The following is a 27,899-nucleotide window of genomic DNA, read 5'->3' on the forward strand; positions in this document are numbered from 1 at the left end:
CCTCCTTCCTCCCTTCCTTCCCTCCCTCCCTCTTTCCTTCCTTCTTCGCTTCCTTCCTCTCTCCCTTCTCTCCCTCCCTCCCTGCCTCCCTCCCTCCCTCCCTCCCTTCCTTCCTTCCTTCCTTCCTTCCTTCCTTCCTTCCTTCCTTCCTTCCTAGCTGGAGGCTTAGAAACCTGAAAGTAGGTGACAGTCTAGGTAAACCCCAAGTCCCCAGAGGCAAATCCTGAAGCTATGCCTGGGCCACTAACTGTGTCACAAAGTGAATCAGCCAGCACACATGAGGCAAAGTTGAGGTACTGGGGACCCAAGCTCTGACCATTTGTGGTTACCCTGTGCACAAAGACTCCAGATCCTGGGTGGAATGACAAACATTTGTGCTGCCCAACAACTCTAAGGCCTTCTCTGAAGCAAAATAGGGTATGTATCACAACTGGACCCAGAGATGTGGACAATATAGAGTTAAATGTCCTAGAAGCAGAGTTACAGACTCCAGGAAGAGCCCTAGTTGGGTCAGGCCTGCTGGCTGGCAGGTGATCTGTTCCTGCTACGGCCAGAGTAGAAGAGTGGAGGCCTCCTCACAGCTTCCTAGCTTTGCTTCTCTCCTCCTAGTCTAGTTCTTCATCACGCTGGAGCCTCAGAATGCTCAGACTTCCAGCCTAGAACGTTGTGGTATTTTCTTCTCATCATGTGGGTTGCTATTGATTATTATTGCTAATATTTTTTTGATGCCAGTTGTGATATTGCATGCTTTTAATCCCATCATGTGGGAGACAGAGAGAGATGGACCCAAGGCCCTCTTCTGACCTCTGTGGGTATGTGTGCTGTACGTGCGTGCACACACACACACACACACACACACATACACACACACACACGGAGGTGAAATACTCATACACATAAATAAATCTAAATAATTATCTTTAAATTAAAAAATGAAAGATGAATAGTTTGGTAGCACATGTTATCCCAGCACTTGGAAGGAGGAAGCAAGAGAATAACTACAAGTTCAAAGCCAGCTCCAACTATGTAAGTCCCAGGCTAGCCTGGGCTATACAGTGTGAGACTTTATCTCAGAAACAAAAAATGAGAGTCAGCTCATTGTTGACTGCTCAAAATGTCTCATTTTCTTTTCTTTTTTATGTATTTCATGTGTATGTATGTGTGTTATGCACACATTTATTTACTGTGTGTTTGCATGCATGCTGGTATGTGTATGTATGTATATACATGTGTGTGTGTATGTGTGTATATGTATGTGTATATGTGTGTATGTGTATGTGTGTATATGTGTGCATATGTATATGTGTGTATGTGTATATTTGTGTATGTGTGTGTAGATTCCAAGGTTGATATCAGATGTCTTCCTCAATTGCTTCTTTCTTTATTTGTTGAGGAAGGGTCTCTCCCTGAATCAGGAACTTAGCACAAAGGCCTTGCTGTGATCCTTTCTAGGCCACACAACACTTACATGTTTCTATTTGGCTTTTCTTTGTCTCTCCCCCATGTGGGGTCAGACTGAAAGCATGATTGACAGCTCTCTAGCTTTGCCCAGCTTCCTTCCCATTTTTTCCTATGGATGTTTTGGCATGGCTTTCAGAAAATATGCTTTGTGTATGCAGGGGAGCACCCAGGCTTGCCCAACATGGGGTCTTAGTTCTCTGAAAGGGATGTGTGAAAAATGACCTCACTATCTTCATCACCCCAATATGTATTTGGACACCCCATGATTCTTCCAGCCTGAGGATGCACCTTCAGATCTGTACAGGCTGGTTTTGTGTGTCAACTTGACACAAGCTGGAGTTATCACAGAGAAGGGAGCTTCAGTTGGGGAAGTGCCTCCATGAGATCCAGCTGTGGAGCATTTTCTCAATTAGTGATCAAAGGGGTAGGGCCCCTTGTGGGTGGTGCCATCCCTGGGCTGGAAGTCTTGGGTTCTATAAGAGAGCAGGCTGAGCAAGCCAGGAGAAGCAAGCCAGTAAGAAACATCTCTCCATGGCCTCTGCATCAGCTCCTGCTTCCTGACCTGCTTGAGTTCCAGTCCTGACTTCCTTTGGTGATCAACAGCAATGTAGAAGTAAGCTGAATAAACCCTTTCCTCCCCAACTTGCTTCTTGGTCATGATGTTTGTGCAGGAATAGAAACCCTGATTAAGACGAGGTCTAACCTAATGTCTTTGGCCATAAAGCTCAGAGGAGGAAAGACTATGATCTGATACCAGTCTAGGCAGGTGGGACCCAGGAAAGGCTTGAACACTCACCTTATCTCCCAGACTGTACTCGACTAGCTTGCCCCAAAAGTCTGTAAACGTGGTCTTGTAGCCTTCCCGGCTGTGCTGTTGGAGTTCCTCTCGCCATTTGCAGAGCTGATCTGGGTACAGGGCAGGCATCTTGTCTTTGACAACATGTCTTCGGGCCTCAAAGACAACAGGCTCCAGGTTTTTGGAGGACCACTCAGGATCACTGTACAAGGTAGCCATAGTCCTGGTGAGAGACAAGCACAGATGACAGAGCTACCCCAGCCCTGGTCTGAGCAACTCTATGTCCAGACAGGACAGAAGGTGGGCAGATCATGAGATCATAGGGAGTCCCAAACCTGGCAGGAGAAGAGACTGGAGGAAAGGGAAGGAGGGAGGCCTGTGGTGAGAGGCAAGTAAACACGGCTTTTCAAAACTGATTGCTTCCCTCTCATGAATGCTGTACCGGCTGGTTTTGTGTGTCAACTTGACACAAGCTGGAATTATCACAGAGAAAGGAGCTTCAGGTAAGGAAATGCCTCCATAAGATCCAGCTGTGGGGCATTTTCTCAATTAGTGATCAAGGCGGGGGGGGGGTTGCCGTTGTGGGTGGTGCATCCCTGGGCTGGTAGTCTTGGGTTCTATAAGAAAGCAAGCTGAGCAAGCCAGTAAGGAACATCCCTCCATGTCCTCTGCATCAGCTCCTGCTTCCTGACCTGCTTAGTTCCAGTCCTGACCTCCTTTGGTGATCAACAGCAACATGGAAGTGTATGCTGACTAAACCCTTTCCTCCCCAACTTGCTTCTTGGTCATGATGTTGGTGCAGGAATAGAAACCCTGACTAAGTCAAATTGGTAGCAGGAGTGGGGTATTCCTGTGACAACCTGACCATGTTTTGGGGAGGACTGTGGAAGGTAGGACTTTGGAACTTTGAGCTAGGGGAACCATTTGATGTTAAGAGCTCTATGGGATATTGTGTAGGAGCTTGGAAGATAATGTTGAGAACAGTGCAAACAATGGAGGCCTGGCTTGTGAAATTTCAGAGGGAAAATTAAAGACTCTAATCAGGGCTGTTGCTGTTTTGATTGTGAAGATTCTGTGGTTTTGGTTAGCTGGGGCTGAAGAATCAGCTGTGATTAACAAGATACCAGAACCACTAAAGCAATCCTTTGTGTTACTGGGAATATTGATGCTGGTTAGCTGGAGCTAAGAAATTAGTGGTGATTAAGAGACCAGCATTCCTGAGGTGGCAACTTCTGGGAAGTATATTTTGAGAGCACAGAGGCTGTGTTCCAGAGATAGCCAAGGTTGTACCTTGTGCTGCAGCAGGACTTGGTAATGTGTAAGAGTCACCTAGGTGGTACTGGTTTTGAAGGCATGAAGGGTCATGAAGAGCAGCTGAGGCTTGGCACTGTGAGAGGCCATGGAAGGCCATTGGTGAAGGTGCAGCCTCGGTTGCAATTTATGACCCAGGACTGAAGGGGTCATGCAAAAGAGATGAAGCTTGGCACCATGAAGAGAGCCTGTGAGAGACTATTGGTGAAGCCTAGTTGCAGCATTGTTTTGGAGATGCCAGCTATGAAATGATCACCAAGAACAGCAGCAGCAGTAGAATACAGGCAGCTTGAACCTAGAAGACAAGGTGTGTGCTACAAAGGACAGAGCTGGAGAAGTGACCAAAGCCCTTGGAGGAGCCTAGAAGATCGTGAGTGGATCCCAGACACTGGACGGTTGGAGTTTGATTTTGCTTTTGATTGTGATTGTGCCCTGATATTTTTCCCTCTTGAAAGAAGAAGGTATTTTAGTGGAGCCCACAGTTAAAAGATATTGGATATTTTAAAGGGATTGAACTTTTTTTTTCTTTTTGGTTTTTGAGACAGGGTTTCTCTGTATAGCTCTGGCTGTCCTGGAACTCACTCTGTAGACCAGGCTGGCCTCGACCTCAGAAATCCACCTGCCTCTGCCTTCCAAGTGCTGGGATTAAGGGCGTGTGCCACCACTGCCTGGCGCGATTGAACTTTTAATATGTAAAGACTGTGGGACTTTTAAAGTTATTTAGATTTTGGGGGATGAATAAGAAAGTAAGGGTTGAAGCTTAATAGTGATGTTTGTGTGTATCAAGTTGACAAGGGATCAGTTGTACTGGCTGGTTTTGTGTGTCAACTTGACACAAGCTGGAGTTATCACAGAGAAAGGAGCTTCAGTTGAGGAAATGCCTCCATGAGATCCAGCTGTAAGGCATTTTCTCAATTAGTGATCGAGGGAAGTGGGGAGGGCCCATTGTGGGTGGTGCCATCCCTGGGCTGGTAGTCTTGGGTTCTGTAAGAGAGCAAGCTGAGCAGGCCAGGGAAAACAAACCTTACTGTAGCATTCCTCCTGCTTCCTGACCTGCTTAGTTCTAGTCCTGACCTCCTTTGGTAATCAACAGCAACATGGAAGTATAAGCTGAATAAACCCTTTCCTCCCCAACTTGCTTCTTGGTCATGGTGTTTGTGCAGGAATAGAAACCCTGACTAAGACAACTGCCTATTGTATGTTGGGCATATCACGCTAGTTGAGATGAGAATTCTGGGCTCAGATCCTCCTGGGTTCAAAACCAAGCTTTACTACTCACTTGCTATGTGATCTTGGGGAAGATACTTAACCACTCTTTACCTCAGTTTCCCCAACTGAAGTGGTGAAGAACTATGATTGAGGTATCCAGCTCATACAGTTCTTGTAAAAGAACTGGTGACATAGGGCTGGGGACATTGGATTCCTGGATTGGCTGATTCTAGTCTAGGACACTAATTAACACCTTACTTCTTGGGGCCCAGGGCTTAAGGGCTTTGGCTGCTCTTCCAGAGGACCCAGATTCAATTTCTGATGCCTACATAACAGCTTACAACTATCATTAACTCCAAATCTAGGGATACAATGCTCTCTTCTAGCCTCTGCAGGCACCGGGCATGCACATGGTACACAGACATACATTCAGGCATAATACCCATATACATAAACTAAGCTTGAAAAGGTTTATTTCCTCTCTTTGCTCTTCTTCTGCCTCTTCTCCTTCCCCTTCTTCCTCATTCTCCACCTCCTCTTTTCCTCAATTTTTATGTGGACTGTGGTGGATGGAGGCACCAAGGTTGGACCTGAGGTCCTCTCTGTCTCCTGCTTGCCCTATAGAAGTCCAGCAAGGCTCTGCTGAAGTGAGTTAACTTTTTTTTTTTAAAGATTTATTTATTTATTATATGTAAGTACATTGTAGCTGTCTTCAGACACACCAGAAGAGGGCATCAGATCTCATTATGGGTGGTTGTGAGCCACCATGTGGTTGCTGGGATTTGAACTCATGACCTTCCAAAGAGCAGTCGGTGCTCTTCCCCACTGAGCCATCTCACCAGCCCGTGAGTTAACTTTATAATGATTTGGGAGCAGCCTTTGAACACAGGCCCTGGACCTCCAGGTCATGAGCTGAATGACCTGGATAAGTCCTGTTTGGGGGCCAGTATGATTCAAGAAAGAAAGACGCTTGCCCACAAGCATGACTACCTGAGTTTGATCCAGGGCATCTATGTGGTAAGAGGAAAGAACAAGTCCTGAAAGTTGTCCTCCTCGTGGACATGTGCACACAAGCATGTGTGAGCACACACAGAGACACATGTTTAAAATAAATTTTTAAAAGAAAGCTCTAAAAGCTCCAGTCGTGAGCTGAATGACCTTGACAAGCAATAGTCAACTCTCTTCAGTTCAGCAATCCCTAGCTGGGTCTGGATCTGACTCTGTTGGATCAAACTTCTGTATGCCAATATAGAGAAGGACCCTCTTTATTCTGTTCCAGAGTACTCCACAGTGGCAGGGGAATTTGTCTAAGGATGCCCAATATATAAACAAGTGCCCTTTTCCTTTCTAGGACTGGTTCCAAGAAAGAGAGAAAATGGTGGGATTTCTTCTACAGATAATAAAATTATCTGCCCTCCATAAAATTTATTCATTACTTTCATACTTTCGAAAAGTTTCCCCAAACCCATTGCTAGTGCTTTATTTATTTATTCTTCATCTATTGACAGAGTTTTGTGTAGACCAGGCTGCCCTCCAACTCAGTATACAGCTGAGATTGGCCCAGAACTCCTGATCTTCCTGCCTCTCTCTACCCACTGAGTGCTAGCTAGTATTAGAGGCATGCACCACCACCCTCAGCTTGTTAATCTTTCTTGTTGGTTTAAAAAAAAAAAAAGATTGACTTATTTTGTGCATTGAGTGCTCTATTTGCATGTACACCTGACTGCCAGAAGAGGGCACCAGATCCCATTATAGATGGTTCTGAGCCACCATGTAGCTGCTGGAAATTGAACTCGGGACCTCTGGAAGAACAGCTAGTGCTCTTAACAGAGCCGTCTCTCCAGCCTCCTAACCTCTGTTTTAAAAGGGAATGTTTTCACGCTTTCCCCAATTCAGGGGACCTGTGAATATTTTACTCTGACATTCTGGCTGGGCCTGAGACTCTGCCTTCTGTCTACCACACAGTGGTCCAATGGAATAATACAGTTATTATTATTATTACTCCTAGCCCTGCTGAAGAAAGTTATCATTTTAAACATATTTTATTATTATTACTTGTTTTTGTTTGAAATGGGTGTATGTATGTAGCCCTGGCTAGTTTGGAACTTGGTAAGTAGACCAGGCTAGCCTTGAATTCACAAAAGTCTACCTGTCTCTGACTCCTGAGTGCTGGACCACCATGTTCAGAATAATAATAATAATTTAAAAAAAATTATGTGAGGCATTGGATCCTCCTAGAACTGGAGTTGCAGGCACTTGTAACTTTCTGACATGGGTGTTGGGAATTAAAGTTGAATCCTCTGTAAGAGCAGAGTGTACTTTTCATAGCGGAGTATCTCTCTAGTGCTGTGAGTTATCTTTATAGCTATCGGGGAGTAGCCACTGAGCATGGTCCCTGGATGGAGTTTAGATTTTGGGTTTATGATTCCTGATACAAGTGACCCAGGGCAAAAACTTGTGCTTCTCCACCTATAAAATAACAGAGGAGAAGTTATGGGTGACCTTCTTACCTGCAGGTTCTTCATCTAGAAACACAACCAACTGCAGATTGAAGTCATTCAGAAAATCCTTCCTGTTTACTGAACCTCTATGTTCCCCCCCACCCCAGGTAAGAGATGGACTGTCATTATTCCTGAGATAAGAGAACATATCTACTTACACAGCCACTGCATTTGTGCTGTAAGTAATCTAGAGATGACTTAAGGAACCCCTTAGGAGTGTGTGGAGGGGGACATTTTTGCAGATACCATGCCATGTATATAAGGGGCTTGAATATCATCTGAGAGTGATAGCCCCCTGGATATCCTGTAACCAGTCCCTCTAGGATGTCGATGGACAGCTATGGCTGATGCAGAGGACAACGCATCAACTTGTCCCATCTCATCCAAAGCTTGAAGATCTGAGGAGTAGATATGGAGGCGACTTCCCAGGACAGGGTCACATCCAGCCCTGATGAGAGCTACGTGGAGTTCCATAGAAAGAAAAGGCACAGCAGGGGGACTCAGGGCTCAGTCCCTGACACAGTAAGATGTAGCTCTGGCTAAGAGGCTTCTAGTGGTCACAGGGATGATTTTAGTGAGCCCCTTCCACTATATAAAATATTAAAAGGTCTGAATTATGACTCTGATATATAAAGATAACTGTGTTGGTGACACTCACTGAAACATTTTCATTAATCTACAAGCTCCTTTATTCCTTTTGAGTTAAATATTAATGAACAAATAACACTTTTTTTTGTTTGCCCCTGGTGCTATGTTTCCTGCTAGATTTGAACCTGCCAGGCTTCCTTATGGGAAGCCCAGTGCCCACCTCCCTTTCCACCTCAGCAGAGTCAGGAAGAGGCAGCCCTGTGCAAGCTCTGCTCATTCCTTTCAGCTGCTTGAGGCAGTCTGACAGGGCAGAGATAAGGACAAAAGAACATAGAGGAACTAACTGCAGGGAGGCAAGCCAGAGCTGGTTCCACCCATCCTGGGAGCCTGGGCCAAGCCCCCAAGAGGGTGGCTGGATCTCACTAGGAAAGACGTAACACGTAACACCAAGCTCATTCATCATTGACCACCATGTTTTCCTGGGCTGCGACCACAGCCCCAAGGACATAGCCAACAATGACCAATGTATACAGTGGCTCTGTGCTTAATACTGGGAGAGGCCAAGACTATTGTTAAGCCCACTTTACGGATCCAGCAACTGAGTCTAAGGAATTAAACCAAATGCCTCAAATCCCACAGCTGTGCATGGTAGAGCTTCCCAGGCATCATGAGTCACTTTTACTTAGGATGGGAAAGTTCATGGTTCCACCAGATCCCAGGCCACACCCACTTGCTACTTCCTCTGGGCTTCACCAGTTCCTTACCAGGTTGCGCCCGACAAGCCGGTGAGGTAAATAGAAGAGTCCAGGAGGTTCAGCTTCTGCAGCCCCAGCAGGTGGCCATACAAGGACACCATAGACCTTGTGCCACCTCCTGTGGCCATGATGGCTATCGTCGGTACCTGTAGGCACAGAAGCAGATTTCTGGAAAGGGCTCCTCCACAGATAAGGACATGGAGTGATCCTGGCTTGATACAAGTGATGGAATAACACAGAGAGCTGGTAAAGAGAAGGGAGGAGAAGGAGATGGTTCAAGGGCTGCCTTTCCTAGAGCAGCGGGTAACTTAGTAAGGTCTAGAAGATCACCTTTGCTCTAAACCAAATTATGCTATCAGTAAGGGATCTGCTGCCTAACCTAAGCCCAGAGAGTCCTGGTTAAAGAGTTGCAGGTACCCAACCCAGTTCTTTGTTAATAGGCATCAAAACTGAGGCTGTATGCATAACTATGAGAGTCATGGATGGTGGTTGACTGACATCTGTATTTGGCAGTAATGTCAGGACATTAGTCCCTGGCCTGGTACATGGCACACACTCAACCTATGGTAGCATTTGTGAGAGCAAGAGAAAACCCACATTACTGTTGGTGAGGGTGGTTAACATAGGTTTAAGGAGTTCCTGGTGTGGTTCCCTAAAGAGGAAGTCAAAGAGGAAGCTTTGGACCAACTTCCTGTCTCCATTTAGTACGGACTGTAAAGTTTTTCCTGAAGCTGAGGCTCAGTCATGGCTCTGCTCCTGTCTCAGCTTCAGGAGCAAGGTGCTTGGGGGCTAACCTGCTTCTGGGACTAACAGAGGGATGTCTAGGGGCACTTTGGCTGCCTCCAGGGAAAGAGGCAACTGGCTCTGGGAATGGGAGGGGCTTCTCTACAACTTCCCACAGTCATTTCTGGTGGGGATGGGTACACGTGTGTAGTAGAGAAGAGAGAACTGTGGATGGGGGCTGGACATTGGGTGTCTAAGGTGATAGGACATCAAAATGTTTCCTGGCAGGGTGGGAATGACATCTCCATGTTGTCTCAGTAAGACAGATTAGCCGTATCAGGATCCTGAGTGTGCACATGCATGCTCGTGCATGCAAGTGTGTGTGGGCCCCCACCCCTATCCTGGTGAACACACAATTGAATCAAATCCTCCAGGGCCCTTGTCCTGGCCACCTAGACCTTAGCAGTTGGAGCAAACACAGAAATCCAGGTGGTATAGTAGTCACCCTGGAGTTGGGAAGGATAGAATGGCTAGTAGAACATGGAATTGGGGACCAAGAGCCCAGAGTGACCCTCAGCCCGGGCCAGGGCCCCTGCTTACCCACCTCATCCTCATGCAGGCCCTCCTCCAGTTGCAGCACCTGACTTAGTGCCTTGGCCACCACCACCTTCCGCTTCTGCACAAACTCCTCCTCTTCCTGACACAGGCTGAACCCGAGCCGCACATCCAGCGTGTCAGAGCTGTGGGAAAGGGAGCCCTGTAGCTCCACCTTTAATTGGCAGAGGTGACCTTGGGCATCTACTCTCATCTGCAAAATGCTCACTGGCCAGCACTACCTTCTGTACCTAATGAGACACCAGGCATGAAGCTCCAAAGCCTCAACTGGCTCACTGTAGGCTGGCACTTGTCTAAAGACTACTTCTATCTCCCCGGCAGGACATAGAAAGTTCCAAAATGTTTCTCTAGGTACCTTCTCTATTGCAAAGCTGATACGAGTGACAAGGGTCTCATAGATCCTTTTGGTAAAACTTCCTGGACTATAGAGCACAGACTCTTCCGAACCCCACAAACTAGCCCTCTGCTCTTTCTGAGCCCTTTCTGCTCACAAAAATCCCAATTCTCCTGTGTGTTTGTGCAACTGATAAAGCCATTCACACCCCTGATCTCCCTGTGTCATCCCTACAGTTCTTCCAGGCAGATGAGGTACGAGCTGTCGTGACACGCCTGATGCCTGCCCTCTTTTTATCACATTCTCTGTCTGGAGCAAGTCCAAGCCTGGCACGTAGGACCCTACCAGACCTGTCAAAGCTCACCTCAAGCTCCCTAGGGAAAAAGACCCACCGGGTTCTCGGAACCTGCTTTCTGAACCTTGGTTAGGGTCTTTATCTCCATAAGAATCGCCCTCTTTTTTATTCCCCGTATTCCTGAATCCTGTGAGCCCCCTCCCCTGAGACTCTGAGGGGGCCCTGTTTCTGACCTATCTTAGCTTACTAACAAAGCTGTGTATTCTTGAAGGCAGGGCCCAAGGCTCTCCCATCACCTCTTTACCTATGAGAACTTATTTTCCCTGGCAGTCATGGGAAGGAATAATAACAGTGGTGTTGGAGGGCATTTGCTGAGCATCCCACCCACCATTTATATTCCTGGTATTTTACATGCATTCATTTATGAGATTCAAAGAACAAGCTGAATTGCAGATGAGAAAAAAAAATGAGACCTAGCAAGATTGAGTAACCCTTCTAATGAGATATAACAAATCAAACTAGAAATAAGATTACAGACAGGGGACCAGAGAGTTGGCTTAAGAGTCCTGGCTGCTCTTCTAGGGGACCTAGACTCAATTCCCACCACTCACATGGCATCTTACAACAGTCAGTAACTCCACTTCCAGGGGCTATAATGCCCTCTTCTGGCCTCTGATAACTGCACACATGTGATGCACAAGCTCATGTGCAAGAACAACACTCATATATGTAAAATAGAAATTATAAAAAAAAAAAAAAAAGCTGGGTGGTGGTGGCACACGCCTTTAATCCCAGCACTTGGGAGGCAGAGGCAGGTGGATTTCTGAGTTCGAGGCCAGCCTGGTCTACAAAGTGAGCTCCAGGACAGCCAAGGCTACACAGAGAGACCCTGCCTCGAAAAACAAACAAACAAAAACAAAAAACAAAACAAAAAGAAAAAGAAAAAAGGAAATTATAAAAAAATTATAGTCACTTGATTTTCAGCAAGGGCAAAAATTAACATGGGAAAAAAGTCTTTTTGATAAATAATCCAGGAGCAGTTGAATATCTGCATGTAAAATGTACAATATACAAAGTAAACTAGAAATCACAACCTAAACATGGGATCCAGAAGAAAACATGGGAGCAAAATTTCATGATTTAGGATTAACCAATATTTCCCAGCACCTACCCATAGTTCACAACCTTTTGTTACCCTAGCACCAGGGTCCCTAATGCCCTCTTCTGACCACTGTAGGCACCAGGCATGCATCTGACATACATACATACATACATACATACATACATACATGTAAACAGTCATACACAATAGAAAATAACACACACACAAAGAAAACATAAAGACATCTCACACAACAGGGTTGAATATAAAATACTAGTATCCAGAATACACAAAGAACTTTTGTAAGTTAATAAGACAGAGCCCATTTAAAACATGGGCAAAAAATTTGGGTAAACACAACTCCAAGAAGATCTACTAATGGCCATTTAGGTCCAGAATAGATGCTCAACCTCATTGGCCATTGAAGAAAAGACAGACAAAATGACAGTGAGCTCCCTCCTCACACCTACTCCTCTGAGTTACGGGGAGCACAGAAGGGGAAGGGGTACCTTACCAGGGTGAGGACTTCATGTGTAAATCATAGTTCTCTCCCTGATGAGAAAAAGGTGAAATACCTGTTAGAGATGACACTGAGCAAAGGGGGCCAAACAAAGAGGTGGAAACTTACTACTACCCCTCCCTGGGCTCTGCATACATGCATGTTCACAGTAATGTGCACTTACATGCACATTCGCACATGTGCGTGTGTACACACACACACACACATGCATGCTCTCTTCCCACTTTTGGACATGACGTGATACTGCTCTTTCTCTCGGGCTCCACATGTTCCCGGGTTCCCACTGAGGTCTATAAGTCCATTCCATTTTGCCTGAGAGACCCCATGTGCTACCTTCCCCATATGTCTTTGGGCTCTTCCCATCTTTCTACCACAGGAGCTGAACAGCTCTGGGACTTCCTTGCCAGACCCGGGTGCTCACCACAGGCAGGGTCGTCGTCTGGCCATCAGAAAGGCAATCGAGGGGCTGGCAGACAGGGCCACTCCTGTGTGTTCCGCAGCAGCAGAGCTAGAAGGATGGGTGGGCTCTGTGAGGGGCTGAGGGGCTTCTCTGTTAGCCTTCCCAGCCCAGTTCCCTTCTTCCCCCTTCCAACTGTGGCTGCCATATACCTTGCTGTTCCAGCGGCTCTTAGGGGCCTCTGCATAAAGCTGAGGCTGGGAGTACTTGGGGTAGTGGAAGCAGGCAGGATTGGGGTAGCAGGGCTCCAGGCAGGACTGGACACACTGGGTGTTCTCGAAGGAATCTGTCACCATCACCAGGAGGTCTTTGTCTGAGAAAGAAGGTAAGATGTTAGACCCCTGGGAAGTTTCTTATCTCTGCTTCCCATTTAGCCCAGCAAAAAATCTTATTTTGGCTCAGTGGCTAAGAAGACTTGTGCTTGCAAAGACCCTGGTATGGCTCCCAACACCCACATGGCCGGCTCACACCTATTTATAACTCCAGTTCCAGGGGATCCAATGCACCTGGTGCACATACATATATAGAGAAGCAAAACATTCATACACATAAGATAAAGTAAATACATTTAAGAATAAAAAGTAGTCCTGTCTTGACATGTCAGGAGGAGTTCACAATCCCTGGGCACTTATTAAAACACTTCAGACAGGGCCCTGAAATCTGAATTTTAACAAGGCCTTCGAAGAATGTTGATAGGCTCTCCAGAAAGTCCTCTAAGGTGCCGAGAGTGTTCTCAAGATTAGACTTCTTGGTTATGCTTTGCTAGGAGAGCCCCACAAAGTCCCCAGCCCACTGTAGAGAAAGGGCCCCCATCAGACTGCCCGTTTGGGAACAGAAAGCCCCTCCCCATAACCCCTCCTTTCTGGCCACGTCTGTGGGGCCACACTGCTCTCCTCCTGCGGACAGCTGGTAAGCCAGCCTGAGAGTGGTGGCTAGGGGTGCGCAGAGACTTGTGAGTTGGGAGCTGCCAGGCAGGTGTGGCTTGAGGCCCCCTGCAGCTACAGTGCCTGTCTGTCCCAAGTCTGCCTACCTAGCTACAGAGGGCAGCATTGAGCCCTGAGCCCCAGGACACTTGGCAGGCCTGAGGATATCCATTTGGATCCCTGGAAGAACAAACCCTTTATAGAGATGGGTGAAGAGGATAGGTGTCTAAAGACACGATTTTGAGTTTTTGACTTTACTTCCCCAACCTGGGATAGTCCAGATCGGTTGAATTGACCTGTTTCCCTGAGCTCCAAATTGACCTCGATCGTCTCAGCCCCCACCTCTATACCCAAACCAGCTATTAGACGGAACAGGGAACTCACTTTTCTTCCTCTTCCTCGGCCTCCTGGATTCTGCATGAACCTCCAGGCAAGAGACTTGGCGAGACTGTGACAAAGCAAAGATGGTGGCTGGGATTCTAAGCTCAAGCCACCTCCCTTCTCTCCCAGTCAGGGAAGAGACAAAGACCCAGATGTTGGTCAGTCACGGGCTTATGCTGCCCATACTGGGTTTGCTGTAGACAATTCTGAACCCAGTCAAGGCATGGTGCCTCATGGCAAGAGGGGGAAGACTAATCTAGGACACACACCACAGTTGACAGGGAGCCAGGTTCACAGGGCTAGCCTGAGGCTGTGTTCAGCCTTGTGAGTGAGAACTTAGGATAAAATAACTTTCCAAGAAGCAGAGGGCAGGTGAAGACCTTTGTCACACATTCCAAACACTCTGCTTTTTAAGGGAGAAGTTTGCTGGGAGAGTGGGAACATTCAGTTAGAACAACTATGATTTTTTTTTCTCCCTGAAACAGGGTCTCACTATGTAGATCAGGCTGGTCTTGAACTCATAGAGATCCACTTGTCTCTGCCTCCCAAGGGCAGGAATTAAAGGCATGTGCCACCATACCTGGCCTATGAAATAATTTTAGTTCTGAAACCATGCTTACAGAGGTGTTGGAGTTGTGACTAAGTCTTGGAAAGAAGTGATCTTTGGGGAATGTAGAGTCTGGACAAAGATGATACTCTGGTACTTCCTGCCTTCATACAGGAGCCCGGAGTGCAGCCCCACCCCTGAATGCACCCCCCTTGGGTTAACCATTTAGTCTAATTCTCCCTGAACTAGCCCTCAAGCTGGGCCCTGCACCCTGTCCCCGGAAAGCAGCAGTCACGCGCGGCCTCTAAAGCTACCAGAGCCCAGGAGGACTTTTACCACCAGCACGCCATTGGTGATGAGGGTCTCTGATGAGGAGAAACTGAAAAACAAGAGAGAACTTCTGGTCAGTAACAACCTTCTAGGCTGACCCCTTATGATGGTGACAAAAACTATAAACCATTTCAGTCATAAAGTAGCAGATTCTTTCCAGTTATGAGAAATATCTGCTTGAAAAACTAAGTTTGAACCAAACTTGGCAACTCTCTGTACCTTAGCATCCGAGGGGCAGAGGCAGGAGGGCCAGAGCCCTAAGCCAGGCTCTGTGACTCTGTTTCAACTTAGATCTAGGCCTGTAGGTTGCCAAGGGGGAAAGTGGTGTACGTTTAAAAAGAATGTCCAATGGAGAGATGGATTTATTGTCAGTGTTGTAAGACTGCAGCCCAACATCTAGAACAGATACAAACACTTTGTACCAGTAAAGCTTTCATGCTTTAATTAGTGTATGCATCTTACAAATAGGATTGGCTTTTTAAATTAAAATTATTTTGTTATTTTATGTGTATGGGTGTTTTGCCAGCCTGCCAGCTCCTTGCCCACCTACATGCAGTTCCAGCAGAGGGCAGAAGGGGGCATCAGATCCTCCTGAAATGGAGTTACAGATAGTTGTGAGCCATCATATGAACGCTAGGAATTGAACCTAAGTCCTCTGGAAAAGCAGACAGTGTTCTAAGCCACTGAGCCATCTCTCCAGCCCCTGGAATTAGCTTTTGTTGCCTTCTCCTCTGGTTCTGGCCAGTGGTTAGAATGTTCTGACAATTCTGGATCAAAAGAGGATAACCCTTTTCCTGATCCCATACCACAGTGGCGGTAATTCTACCAGGAAGCTCCTGCTGGTGCAAGCACTGAAATGCTGTGTGTGTGTGTGTGTGTGTGTGTGTGTGTGTGTGTGTGTGTGTGTGTAGGGGTGCCTCAAGTGTGGATTACCATACTTGATTTATACAGTACTAAGAACTAAACCTAGGGCTTTGTGTATTCTAGACAAGCATTCTACCAACTGAACTATATGCCTAAACCCATAAAATTTTTTTTTTCGAGACAGGATTTCTCTGTATAGCCCTGGCTGTCCTGGAACTCACTCTGTAGACCAGGCTGGCCTCAAACTCAGAAATCTGCCTGCCTCTGCCTCCCAAGGGTTGGGATTAAAGGCGGGGGCCACCACTGCCCAGCAACCCATAAATCTTTAAAAGAATGCTGGCATCAATGAAACTAGAATAGTGGTGGAGTGTGGGCACTTTGCAAGCTCCTGCTTCACCATTGCCTAGATGAAGACACTGAGAGGTCTGACTCTCGTGGAGGAAGCCAGCCCTGGTGTCAGCGGTGAGGGTGGACCCCGGGAAGGCAGCCTCAGCTCTAAAGTCAAGGATCTTGGCTGACACGCAAGCCTGACCCCTACTTACTTCTCTTCAAGCAGGAATTCCACCTCCAGTTCTTCCCTGCCCTGAAGAGAGAGAAAAGGAAGGAGGCTATTGGCCATGTCTGCACACCGGCCTCCAAGGATCTTCATCCACCCCTGAAGACCTGCTACGCCATGCACATGCTTAGTCCTAGGGCTGTGGGGGAAGGAACAGCTAGCTGTTCCAGTCCCCTCACCCTCTTCACCACTCTTTTGCCCAAGTATCTGACATTAGAAACAATGAGTCCATTAGTAGAAAGAATGTAAGGGAGATTCAGGTGTGGATGTGACGCCTGGCCCTGAGTGTGTGTTCTTCTGTGCCAGGATGTTGGCTTTCTGTTTCAACTCACCCTTTGCTTGTCTTCCCATGGGACTCAGGGCTTGGGCAAGGAGTCTGTGAGCCCTTAGAGAGCCCAACTCTGCTCCCACTCTGCTTGTGTAACTAGAGGTGAATCATGGCTTCACTGAGCCTCGGTTTCCCCATCAGAATGTACAGAGAGCAAAGAGAGAGATGCTTGCTCTCTGATGTGTGCCCAGAGCCCAGGACAGCATCTTACCCACAAGCATCTCAGTATTTGTGGGATGATCGAATCTAGAATGACCTGATTCTTTTCAGTTCTGAACTTTTCTGACTTGCCCTCTCTACCCACGGATATGCCAGAAACAGGACTTGGAGGTAAGAGAAAGGGAAACTGAGTGCTTGGAGGAGCTATCATCACCATTGCATAGATGAAGAAATAGACAATGAGAGAAGTTAGGTAATTGTCATGCAAGTGATAGTGTTGGGATTTGAACCGGCAGCATTTCCTGTTCCAGCTTTCATATGTACTTGGAGAAGGGGTATCATGCAGGCGGATCATGGTAGTAAGTGGCTGTTCCCATGGAATCAGTGGCTCAGGGTCTGTAATTCTGCACCCACCTCTGGGTTGAGTGGGAACTTCACATGAGTTTTATTCCGGAGGCAGAGCTTGGAGAGGTCATAGAGGACTGTCAAGAGATGGTCATTTTGTGTCAGCGTGTCTTCATCACAGATGCTCAGCTCTAGTACATTCTAGAGGAGAGGAGAGAGAGAGCAAGCCGGGTTACCATGGTTGCAGTGACCCACTCCCAGATCAAAGGACATGACCTCAGTCTAGCAGAGAGTGAGGTCTGAGGAAGAGGGTCACGGAGGCTTCTGCTTAGATGTAAGAGACATTTGCAAGGACATGAATTCAGGGTGAAAGTGACTTTCCATGCTCCCCAGCTCCCTGGAGGCTGCCATCCCCCTGCTCTTGATTTTGGGAGAATTTGGTCCCTTTAAAAGTTTGAGAAGCCTGGGAAGAGTAGAGAGGACTTTCATTTCAGCTGGAAGGATGAAGAGCAAAGCAAGGTCCTGCAAGCCATGGGATACATGGGAGCTGAAGGTAGCTAGAAAAGACAGGGCAGGGAGATTAGCATTTGGTACTTGAAGGGACTGACACAGCAAAGGCTATTGCTGTTCCAGTGGTTGGTATGTGGGGTGAGTTGTGTGAATTCTGTTCTTTGGCTCATCAGCCCCCAGTAAGGTCTCATGTGTGGTCCTGCAGCAGTTCCTCAAGAGGCAAGTGGCCTGTCCTCAATGGCCTCAGGTGGCATGGACTAGTTTACAAGGCTCCCAGTCTGTGATCCTGAGAGGTATGACTCAAGGCAAGGTTTACCTCCTAGATTTCTATCTAGTGGACATAAATGTGGCTTTGGGCATCTACAACTATGTAGGATTTTGTAATTTCTAGAAATTTGGACCAGAACAACCCAACAACTGCAAAACAAAAAGAAATCTCAAAATACTGATTTCAAGATGGTACACTACATTCACATGGAAATAGTCCTCCCTCACAAAACTCATACATATAATAAAAGAGGAGACCTTGTATTTTAGCTTATTAAGACTGGTTCTCACTGTGTAGCTCAGGTCTACTTCAGATTTGCAATCCTCTCATCTTAACCTCTTGATGACAGGTGTGAGCCACCAAAACTGGTGCAAAGGTTGTGGTGGTGGTGGTGGTTGCTATTGGTTGGGTTTTTTTTTTTTTTAACTATAATGATCACAACCCTCTTGAAAAATAAAAAGACTCTTCATTAACTAGAATTCTAAACAGTTATCTAGAGTGTCAAGACTTGACTTTCTAGGGATTGATGCCTTTATAAAGAGGTCAAATTTGTCTCAAGGCCACCACAACTCAAGATGTTCAAGGAGAACTCTACAAGAGATGTAACTATGCCTTAGACCCACCATATATCTGAAGAAAAACAACACCATGGCATAATGACTCAGTGCGTGAAAGCGTACGCCTGAGGAAATAGAGTTAAAAGAAAGCACTAAAGCAATTAATGGATTTAAGAGGCAAGCTTCTTAAAGTAGAATCAGGTTGGACCTGGTTAATAGAATGGCTTTCCTTCCTGTGTATTCTCACACAGGGAGAGTACTCTGGAAGGTGCTGGAAATATAATCTGTTCTGAAGCAAGAGATAGTTAGGACCAGCAACAATTAGGAGGACAGAGGAAGTTAGAAGGTAAAAGGATTAGCAGACTCAGAGAGAGACACAGAGGGAGAAGGAGGTAGCGGTTGAGTGGCAAGGCAGGTTAGTAGGACAAATAGAAGACAAACGAACAGCCTTAAGACAGATGGACACACACATACACATACACACACATGGCTGAGAGGGGAGCAGACACACATGGACAGGCACACAGGTATGGACTTCTGTGGCTCACCTTTACTTGAGTCTGGATCTGAAAGGTGAAGCTTTCGTCCCACTCTGGGTGTAGACAGTTGGAGATAGTTCTGGTCCTCAGCTTCTTCTGAGAGGCAGTAGGCAGCCAGAGGGTCACAAAGCAGTCAGTCTGACTCACTGTCCAAGGAGGACAATGGAAGAAGAGAAGGGAGAGAGGAGATTGTGGAGTCAAAAGAGAGCCTCAGACAAATTTCCCCTAGAGCAATGTCTCCTGTCAGTTGATGACCTTTTCCTGATCTGGGTTCTACCTCTCCAGCTTGGTCCATGGACCTCAAGAAGGCCACAAAGACGACAGGGTATAGGTTTCATGGGATGGGGGTAGGTCTTGTTAATCCTTGTCATGGACACGGGTAACCTAATACAGAAGTATCCTAGGCTCTCAACAAGCACCTTTGATGGTTCATTGCCAGAAGCCATCTAGGAACAGCAAAAGGCAAATAAGTAAGTTTTCTGGAGATGGCTCACCACTTTGCATGGTTGCGATGGGTAAGTTCTGAATTGCAGAGCCTTTAGAGATTTCATCCCAGGATTGCTTCTTACTATTGATATGCCTGGCTTGCCACTATTACATAGGCTAATGATTTCTGGGCATAAGCCTACCCTATTGGGCAGACTTCCTGCAGATCAACATAAAGATGAATTTTCATGAATTAATGCTTTTTAGGTGAATTAATGATTTTATAAAATTCTTGATTTGATTAAAATAATTTTAGGAAGAAAGTTTTAAGAGATGGTTTTAGTTGTTTTGCCAGAAAGATATAATAAAGTTAGAATCAAGAATAGAATGTGACCCCTCCTCATAAAATAATAAGCAAAGGTGGCATTATAAGGAATACAATGAGCCTTCACAATTACACTAAAAAGAAAAGTAGGCTTGGGAAAAATCTGTGATCAAGGAAAAACATTCATTCTAAACCAGGTCCAAGGATGAGGCCACAGGTGTGCACTATGATAAAACAAGGCCATATGAAACTGTGGTATTGAACTTCTAATGAGCTTACAGAATGAAACACTGCTTTGAACTTAATATCAACATCCTTCTATAACTCCCCTTTTGTATAATATTTTATCTATGAGGTAATTTTTAAAATGACTCTTGTCTAAGAAGACATAAAAATGCCAGAGAAAAGAAATAAAGTGATGGCTTCCGGGGCTCTGCCCCATCCATCCAAATGCCTATTTGCCTATATACATAGTGTATAAGTATATGTGTATATAAGTATGCTTGAACACTGTGGAGTTGATGAGACAGGTGGTTGACAACCAGAGTGTGTGTATGTACATCTGTGCATGTTTTCTGTGTAAGTGAATTTTCTTTTTCCTTTTTTCCCCCCTCTCTGGTCCATGAAGAGTTAACAAGTCCAAGCCTCTTGCCTGGCCAGTGAGAGGTCCTTAAGCAACAGAGACAAGAAGCCAGCATTTATTAGCACAAATAGTAAAAGCAAGTAACAGAGAAAAGAAACCACTGCTTATTAGCACAGCATAGAACAGTAAGAAAGTGTTAAGTTTCCAGAGGCCATCAGCTTCTGGCCCCAAGAACAGTAAGAGAGAGTTCCAAGGCCTTAAAGCATCAGTTGGGCCTCCGTCCAACTCTGTGTCCCACCTCAGTAATTGTGATGTCGGGAAGGCCAGCAATTAATCTGGGTTGCCAACTTAACTAATCTAGAATCAACTAATTACCCAAGCTTTGGGCCATTCCTGTGAGGGATTTTCTTTCTTCTTTCTTTCTTTCTTTCTTTCTTTCTTTCTTTCTTTCTTTCTTTCTTTTCTTTCTTTCTTTCTCTCTTCCTCTCTTCCTTCCTTTCTTTCTTAAGATTTATTTATTTATTTATTTATTTATTTATTTATTTATTTATTGTAGTACATCACTGTCTTTAGACACACCAGAAGAGGGTGTCAGATCCTATTACAGACGGTTGTGAGCCACCATGTAGTTACTGGGAATTGAACTCAGGACCTCTGGAAGAGCAGTCAGTGCTCTTAACCACTGAGCCATCTCTCCATCCATGCGGGGTTTTCTTAGTTAAATTATTTGAAGCAGGAAGACCCACCCTAATTCTGGACCACAGCTTCTAGTGGCAGCCAGTATGAAATGGCATAGAAGAAGGAAACTGCCTTTTGCCTGCTTTCCCTCATTCTCACTGGCAGGAGCATCTCTCCTGGTGCTACAACATTCTTTTACCAACATTAGAACCAACATCTTTGGGATTCCAATATACACTGAAGACCAGATGTGAAGATTAACTCTTCAGGAAGACCCCAGGTCTACAGTACCAGATTGGGGCTATGAGACGTCTGATCTTGTGGACTGAATGACTCCTGGATTCTCAGTGTTTCCCATCATAAGAAAGCCATGGTGTGATTGTTCAGATCACATCCTGTGAGCCCATCTAATAAATCCCCTTTTAATTATGTAATATATTCATTATATCAGTTCTATTTGTCTAGAGAACTCTGACTTATATACGCCTGCTGATTTGAAACAAGATAAGCTCCACAATGCTCCAGATGTCAGGGAAACACCTGGAAAGACCTGCTCCAAAGGTCCAGTTTACCTGTTGTCTTAGCAACAAGGGAACCAAAGTGGGGCTGAGCTGAGGAGATGCGGTGGGGGAAAGCATGGCTTTCCACATGTCAGCTGAGAAGGGCCATTGTGGGAAGGGGTTTAGATGAAACAGTGAGCAAGGGCATGCCTCCTCCATACGATTTAATGCAGCTCCACCCAGTGGGTTCTCCATATGGTACTGGTCTTCCTAGCATGAGATGTAAAATCTAGGGAACCTTCATATTTGTGGCCAAGTGGCTTCTTTCACTTTAAAGGAACAAAGCAAATGTGATATTGCTCCATGTACCCTGGAGAAGGGAAGCTGCTTTGACTTCAGTAGTGCTTTCCAAAAGGGGAGCTAATTTAACACTTCTGGTTGTGGAGCAGCAGAATAGATAGAGCTAAGATGAGCCTGAATGGCTCTCTCATGCCATTATTCTTGGAAGGAGGGAAGAAGAGGTACCAGGACGGTCTTTGTCACCACCTTGGTGACCTGCTGGGGTAAGTCCCAGGGGCGCAAAACAGATCTGTAGAATGTGGTGAATGAAGTCAATATTTTCTACCATTAGAAGTCCTATAGGTCATAGGGCTGGCTAGGATGGGAGCCCAGCTAGTTCACAATTATTACTAGTAATTTCTGGGTGAGTGGAAGCAGAGGTGCCTCCCAGGAACTGAAGCCCATGTTGTCATGCCACCAAAAGTTCTTCAGTGTCTGTAACTGCACTTTGGATCATGTGTTCTGGCTTCTGATCCCAGACACTCCCATCCCTCCTCACACTGAGTAAGGAAGGGTAAGAGGACATCTTCCTTTACTTGTCCTAACAATGAGTTAATCCACACAGAAAGACAAAACCTTGATGATGTGAGAAGAAAATGATGACCTCATCATCCGGGCCCATCCCTTCCAGGTCCACCCTGTTCTCTCCCACTGGCTCAGGTCCCTGGCCAAAAACCAGGTGTTCCCCCTTGATTTTCACATTGTCCTCATCTATACCACCACTACCTTGGTGGCTGGCCACTATCATCTCTGGAGCTTTCCCACTGGCTTTCTGTCTCCTAAGTTGTCTGAGGTCAACCCTTTCTCCTAAGAGAGGGAACCTTTTAAACATGACTTTGTCGCTACCCAGGTCGATTGCTCCCATCTGGCTTCAGAAGGAGTCCCACCCTAATCCTTCGTGGTTCTCCTTCCCGTTTTTCTCAGCTTCGGCCTCATCTTCCACCCTTCCTGACTCCCACCCTTGCCCTGCTCATGTTTAGGCAAACACTCATGCTCATACTCATACACCTACACATGCATGCAGACACTCACCCACACTCACTCTTAATCTGACTCCAGGACAAGCTTAGTCATTCTTAGGTCTCCAAAAGGGTTGTGCTGTCTCACCGCAGGCCTTTGCACCTGTTGCTCCTTCTGCTAGACTCTCCTCCCTCTCCTCCCTCTCCTCCCTCTCCTCCCTCTCCTCCCTCTCCTCTCTCCTCCCTCCCTCCCTTCTCTCCTTCCCTCTTTCCTTCCTTTCATTGATGTGTATGTGTGTTTGTCTGCATGAGTTATGCACAACATGTATGCAGTAACCTGCTGAAGCCAGAAGAAGGCATCAAATCTTCTGATATTGGAGTTACAGGAGGTTGTGAGCTGCCATCTACATGCTGGGAATAGAACCTGGGTCCACCACAAGACACTGAATTGAATCATCTCTTTAGCCCCAAATTCTTCTTATCTACTTTAACCCACCCCTTTCTTCATTAGCCCTTCAGGAATCTTCTCGGAAAACCTCCTCTGAGTATCCAAGTCTGCCCCTTAGCTGCAAGTCCCCTGTGCTGCTCCTGGGAGGGTGTTTGCTATTGCTATACTGGCAGAGCAGGTTCAGCCATTGTCTTCATCATCCTGTGAACACTGAGAAGGCCAGGGCCTGCAACCTTTAAACAGAGTAGGCACTCACTAGACAACTTTTAAACGGATGAATGAATAATAATTTCCTGCTCTAGGGTTGTATCAGAGGCCAAGGAATCCCAGCAGATCCAGGTGGCCAAGTCAGTGTGTGTAATTGCTCTACGTATTGGGAGACTCACCAAAGACCTGTTCAGTCCTCTTGGACCCCTCCCTTGGCTTTTCCTGATTCCCAAGCCCTTCCCCCTGGGCCCAGAACATTCTTCTCAAGTCTGCTTTCTATGCAGTGGGATTCTGCAAGACCTATTGGTTCTGTCAGGCCACATAGTTTGGCTTAAAGGATGATGTAGAAGCCTTTGTCCCTTTAGAACTGTTTTAGACTCCTCTTTTGTCAATCCATGCCTAAAAATTTCCCACTGAACTCATCAAAAAAGTACCTCAGTGTATTGGCCTAAGACTAAGCTAAATCTCAAGCTAAGAATAAAAAAAAAATCTTGCAGCAAATATTATTTAGTTTTTGCTAATTTGACACAGTCCTAGACATATCTGGGAAGAGGGGATCTCAACTGAGGAACTGCCTCTGTCAGGTTGGTGTGTAGGAAAGTCTGTAGGGTGTTTTCTGGGTTAATGATTGGTGTGGGAGAGTCCAGTCCACCATGAGCAATGCTACCCTTGGACAGGTGAGAAAAGCAGGCTGAGCAAGCCATGGAGAGCAATACAGTAAGCAGCATCCCTCCATGGTCTCTGCTTCAGTTCCTGCTCCTGCTTCCTCAGTGATGGACTGGAATCTGTGAGCTGAAATAAACCCTTTCCTCCTACAAGATGCTTTTTGCTCAGTATTTTGTCACAGCAACAAAAAACAAATTGCGACATGCTGTATGAACTTGGAGGGTAGTTGCAGGAGGAACATGAGTTCAAGGCCAGTCTCAGTAAGGATTGTCTAACCAACAAAAGAGCAAGCAAGCAGCAACAACAAAGCATTCCTGGAAGAGACAAGACGGAGCAGGTGATCAGCTGCCCACACTCATTCATCAGTTGTCCAATTAGTTTACAGAGATCTTCCTCCACCCAATATATTAAAGGAATAGCACAAAGGGAAGAAGTGATGGAAGCTCTGGGGACCCAGATGACAATTTGAGGCAGCACATTAGCTAACTCTGGGAATACTGGCATGTTGGTCACAGGAAGTGGTGACTAAACTGGGAATTTCAAGAACTGGGATTTCCTAGGCAAAAGCAGGTTCTAGTCCCTGTTTCCAGGAAGTGACAGAGGGTTTGGTCATATGAATGACATGTCCCCTTTCCTGAATTGTAGGTGGCAGAGATACGACAATTGTCTTCATAGATGTTCAGAACATTCCTGTGTGGTTACAGTGGATACCCCAATATCTCTTGAGGATCCTATGAGATGCCTGTAGAGGTACAAGCTGAGGGTTTAACTCGTTTTCATCACAGAAAGGAATTCCTGGTGACTGAAACTTTCTGGGAGTGCTTGCCTTCTGACCTGGGACAGGTAATCTTTAACTCTTGGTAAGCAGGGTGTCACCCCTGAACCCCGAATACTTCCTGCTATCAGCCTCTTAAAATCTCCAGAAAAACAGACACAGGTTAGATGCCTAAACCAAGAAAGCATTCATTTTGTATTTAAGCTACAGGGAGACAATTTTGCATAAAAATGATTAGGATCATTTTCCACTGACTCCATAGAAGGTAGCACCTAGCCTAGGCTGTGACAACCATGGAGTGCAGACTTAATGTGACTTTGTGAGCACCATCAGATGCCATATCTGCCTTTTATCCCTTAGGACAAGTGAGGAAGACATAAGGGGATCCCAAAGAGACCCAAAGGGCTGCTTGCATGCCAAGGGGCACTCGGTGAAGGGGAAAAGGAGACCAGTAAAGCCAGATCGTAGCCTGCCTCACTACTCGCCAGCCTCCGGGGGACAGGTGTGGCTGGGAGATGACAGAGGAGAGGGCCTTGGACAATGGCAGGCCTCGCATGCAGGTGCAGGCATGCAGACTGAGAATGTGCGTCCTGGGTGACTGGTGATGGTAATGAGGCTGCAGCTGACACACCTCTGGAGAAGCTAGAGAAAGGCATGTGAGAGCTAAGGCTAAGGGGAGGGGTGACCTTAGCCCAAGAAGGGATAGAGAGAGACTTATTCTGACCTGGGCAGGAAGGGCTAAAGAGGTGTCATGGTCTGGGCCAAGGGGACACTTCCTGGCTCCTCAGATCATACTCCAGTGTGCTGAGAAAGCCCAAGGAGTCTGAGAATCCCTTGCTCTCTAGTGGGCCCCTTGGCCGACACAAGCTAAACTTAATGCTTCTTGGAATAGTTCCCACTGGCATGGGCCCTGAATGCCTCACCCTCTATGGGCTGTCTGAATCATGTCGGACCCTTTGCTGTCTCTGGGACTACAGAGCTGTCCTTCCTCTGGCCTTCCACACTCAGCCCTGCACTGAGTCCCCAGCACCTCCCTCTGTACCTGCTCTCTCCGATCTGCATTGGCACATGAACATCAGGAAGCCGTGTGATCCCCAGGAACTCAGGCAACAGATTCCTCTGCTATCTAGCTTCTGAGAGTCTATGACCTGACCGCAGCCTTTTTCCTTAGAGCAGCAATTCTCAACCTGTGGTTCATATCAGATATCATATCTTATCCAATCCTACATGCTGCATAGCAGATATTTACATTATGATTCATGGGTCATAACAGAAGCAAAATTACAGTTATGAAGCAACAACAGAATAATTTTATGGTTGGGGGTTACCACAACATGAGGAACTCTATCTATTAAAGGGTTGCAGCATGAGGAAGGTTAAGAACCACTGTCCTAGAGGGTCCCCTCTCCTCGCCAGACCTTCAGGCCTAGAATCAAACTCTAATTCTACTTCAGGCCGTCATTAACCCCTCACCTACAAAGTGAGCTTCCTGTGATGACTCCTCAGGCATTGGGAGAGTTAATGGTGTTGGATACCTGGTGGCCAGCCCACACCAGGTGCTTCAAGGACAGGGCCCCTTTTCTTAGGGCGCTCCTCCTCAGACCAGGCTTCCAGGCCCACAGATGCTTACCAACCTGGCCAGTCAGGCCTAGGACCTCAGTGTTCCTTTCTTGGTCTTTGCAGTTCCCACAGCTGTATACTCTATACACAGAGCTTTCTCTCCCTAGAGAGGCCAAACTTCCTTTCTAGTTTAGGCAAGCAGGGGGGTCCACAGGAGGAGTGAACTGATTTCTTAGACAGCTATACCACAACATAGGTGTAGGGCATCTCTGGCTCAGTCAATGGCTTCCTTTCCTCCCAAAGCGGAGGTTCCCAGAATTCCAGTGGTCTGGGAATGCAGCAGGAGAGAGACAGAGGGAAAGTTAGACTATAAAGAATTCCTGCCTAGAGCCTTCCTGAGTTCAATTCCCAACAACCACGTGGTGGCTCACAACCATCTATAATGGTTTCGGATGCCCTCTTCTGGTGTGTCTGAAGACAGCTACAATGTAGTCACACACACACACACACACACACACACACATACACACACACACACACACACACACACACACACGTATATATATACTTTTTTTTTTTTTTTTACAGAATTCCTGACTAGTGGCCTATGTCCAACCTCAAGGAGAAGGCTGGGCTGCAGGGCTGGGTGCTACAAACTCTGCTGTGGCTGAAGATCTAGTTTGGGTCCAGAGAAGTGGCTCTGAGGAGCTGGCAGCTGGTTCTATGACACAAAAGGGCCTCTCCTACTTCACTACAGCAGTCCCTAAACTCACTAGTGATACACTGTCATGGTTCAGGGTCTGTGGAATTCTATACACAGAGACATGCCTGACTGGATGCAGCCAGGCCCTTTCTCTGTCCAGACCCCTAAAACAGGAGGGACAAGAAGGGTTGATACTTACATATATCAGCCTGCCGAACATTTCTCATGCTGATGATTCTCACTGTCAACAGATGGCATGGAGACGACCCTTCCTGCGGATTGAAAAAAAACTTGGAGTCACTCTTTGAATGCTGCCTCCAGACCAGTGCTACTGGGGAGATCTTCTCTTCACACTTGTCTTTCTGCCCACCTGCCGTGCAGCAACCCACACTGTTCTGACATTGTTTGTTTTGGCTAGTCTTCTCTCCTACATGGAAGTCTCTAGAGCTGAGACATGCTGCTTTTTCATTTCAGCATCTCTCTGCTGACATATGCGGATATATAATAATAAACATTAGACAGTAAATGTTCTGGCCCAAGCACAGAAGGAATATATTAAGAGCATCCTGAGATGTTTCGAGTCTCTTTGCCCAACGAATAATTTCTTATTCCAGCCACACAGACACAAAAATTTCCCTTGCCTACTCAACACGACAGCTTGCTCAGATGGCAGGCACGGTGTGACTGAGAAGGAAGGTAGATGTTGATGAAGCCTGGGCATCTCATGCCAGGAGTTTCCCACCACTCTGGGTCACT

General features: G+C 46.4%; 1 protein-coding gene across 6 annotated transcripts in view; it reads right to left on the bottom strand.

Moving 5' to 3' along the window:
* Pla2g4e (phospholipase A2 group IVE) overlaps positions 1 to 27,899 on the bottom strand; it is a 70,834-nt gene that overhangs the window by 7,076 nt on the left and 35,859 nt on the right. For 4 of the 6 annotated variants that reach the window (XM_031371589.1, XM_031371590.1, XM_031371591.1 and 1 more), the window contains 12 exons: positions 27,343 to 27,415; positions 18,984 to 19,120; positions 17,170 to 17,301; positions 16,255 to 16,295; positions 14,855 to 14,897; positions 13,975 to 14,038; positions 12,820 to 12,980; positions 12,632 to 12,718; positions 12,205 to 12,242; positions 9,949 to 10,084; positions 8,631 to 8,767; positions 2,258 to 2,480 (listed from right to left, as the gene is read on the bottom strand). In XM_031371589.1, the coding sequence (XP_031227449.1) occupies positions 2,258 to 2,480; positions 8,631 to 8,767; positions 9,949 to 10,084; positions 12,205 to 12,242; positions 12,632 to 12,718; positions 12,820 to 12,980; positions 13,975 to 14,038; positions 14,855 to 14,897; positions 16,255 to 16,295; positions 17,170 to 17,301; positions 18,984 to 19,120; positions 27,343 to 27,415 (1,272 nt within the window). The other 2 variants (XM_031371593.1, XM_031371594.1) reach the window with 2 other exon arrangements.

This window comes from Mastomys coucha, unplaced genomic scaffold (genome assembly GCF_008632895.1).
Source record: "Mastomys coucha isolate ucsf_1 unplaced genomic scaffold, UCSF_Mcou_1 pScaffold15, whole genome shotgun sequence".
Classification (NCBI taxonomy): domain Eukaryota; kingdom Metazoa; phylum Chordata; class Mammalia; order Rodentia; family Muridae; genus Mastomys; species Mastomys coucha.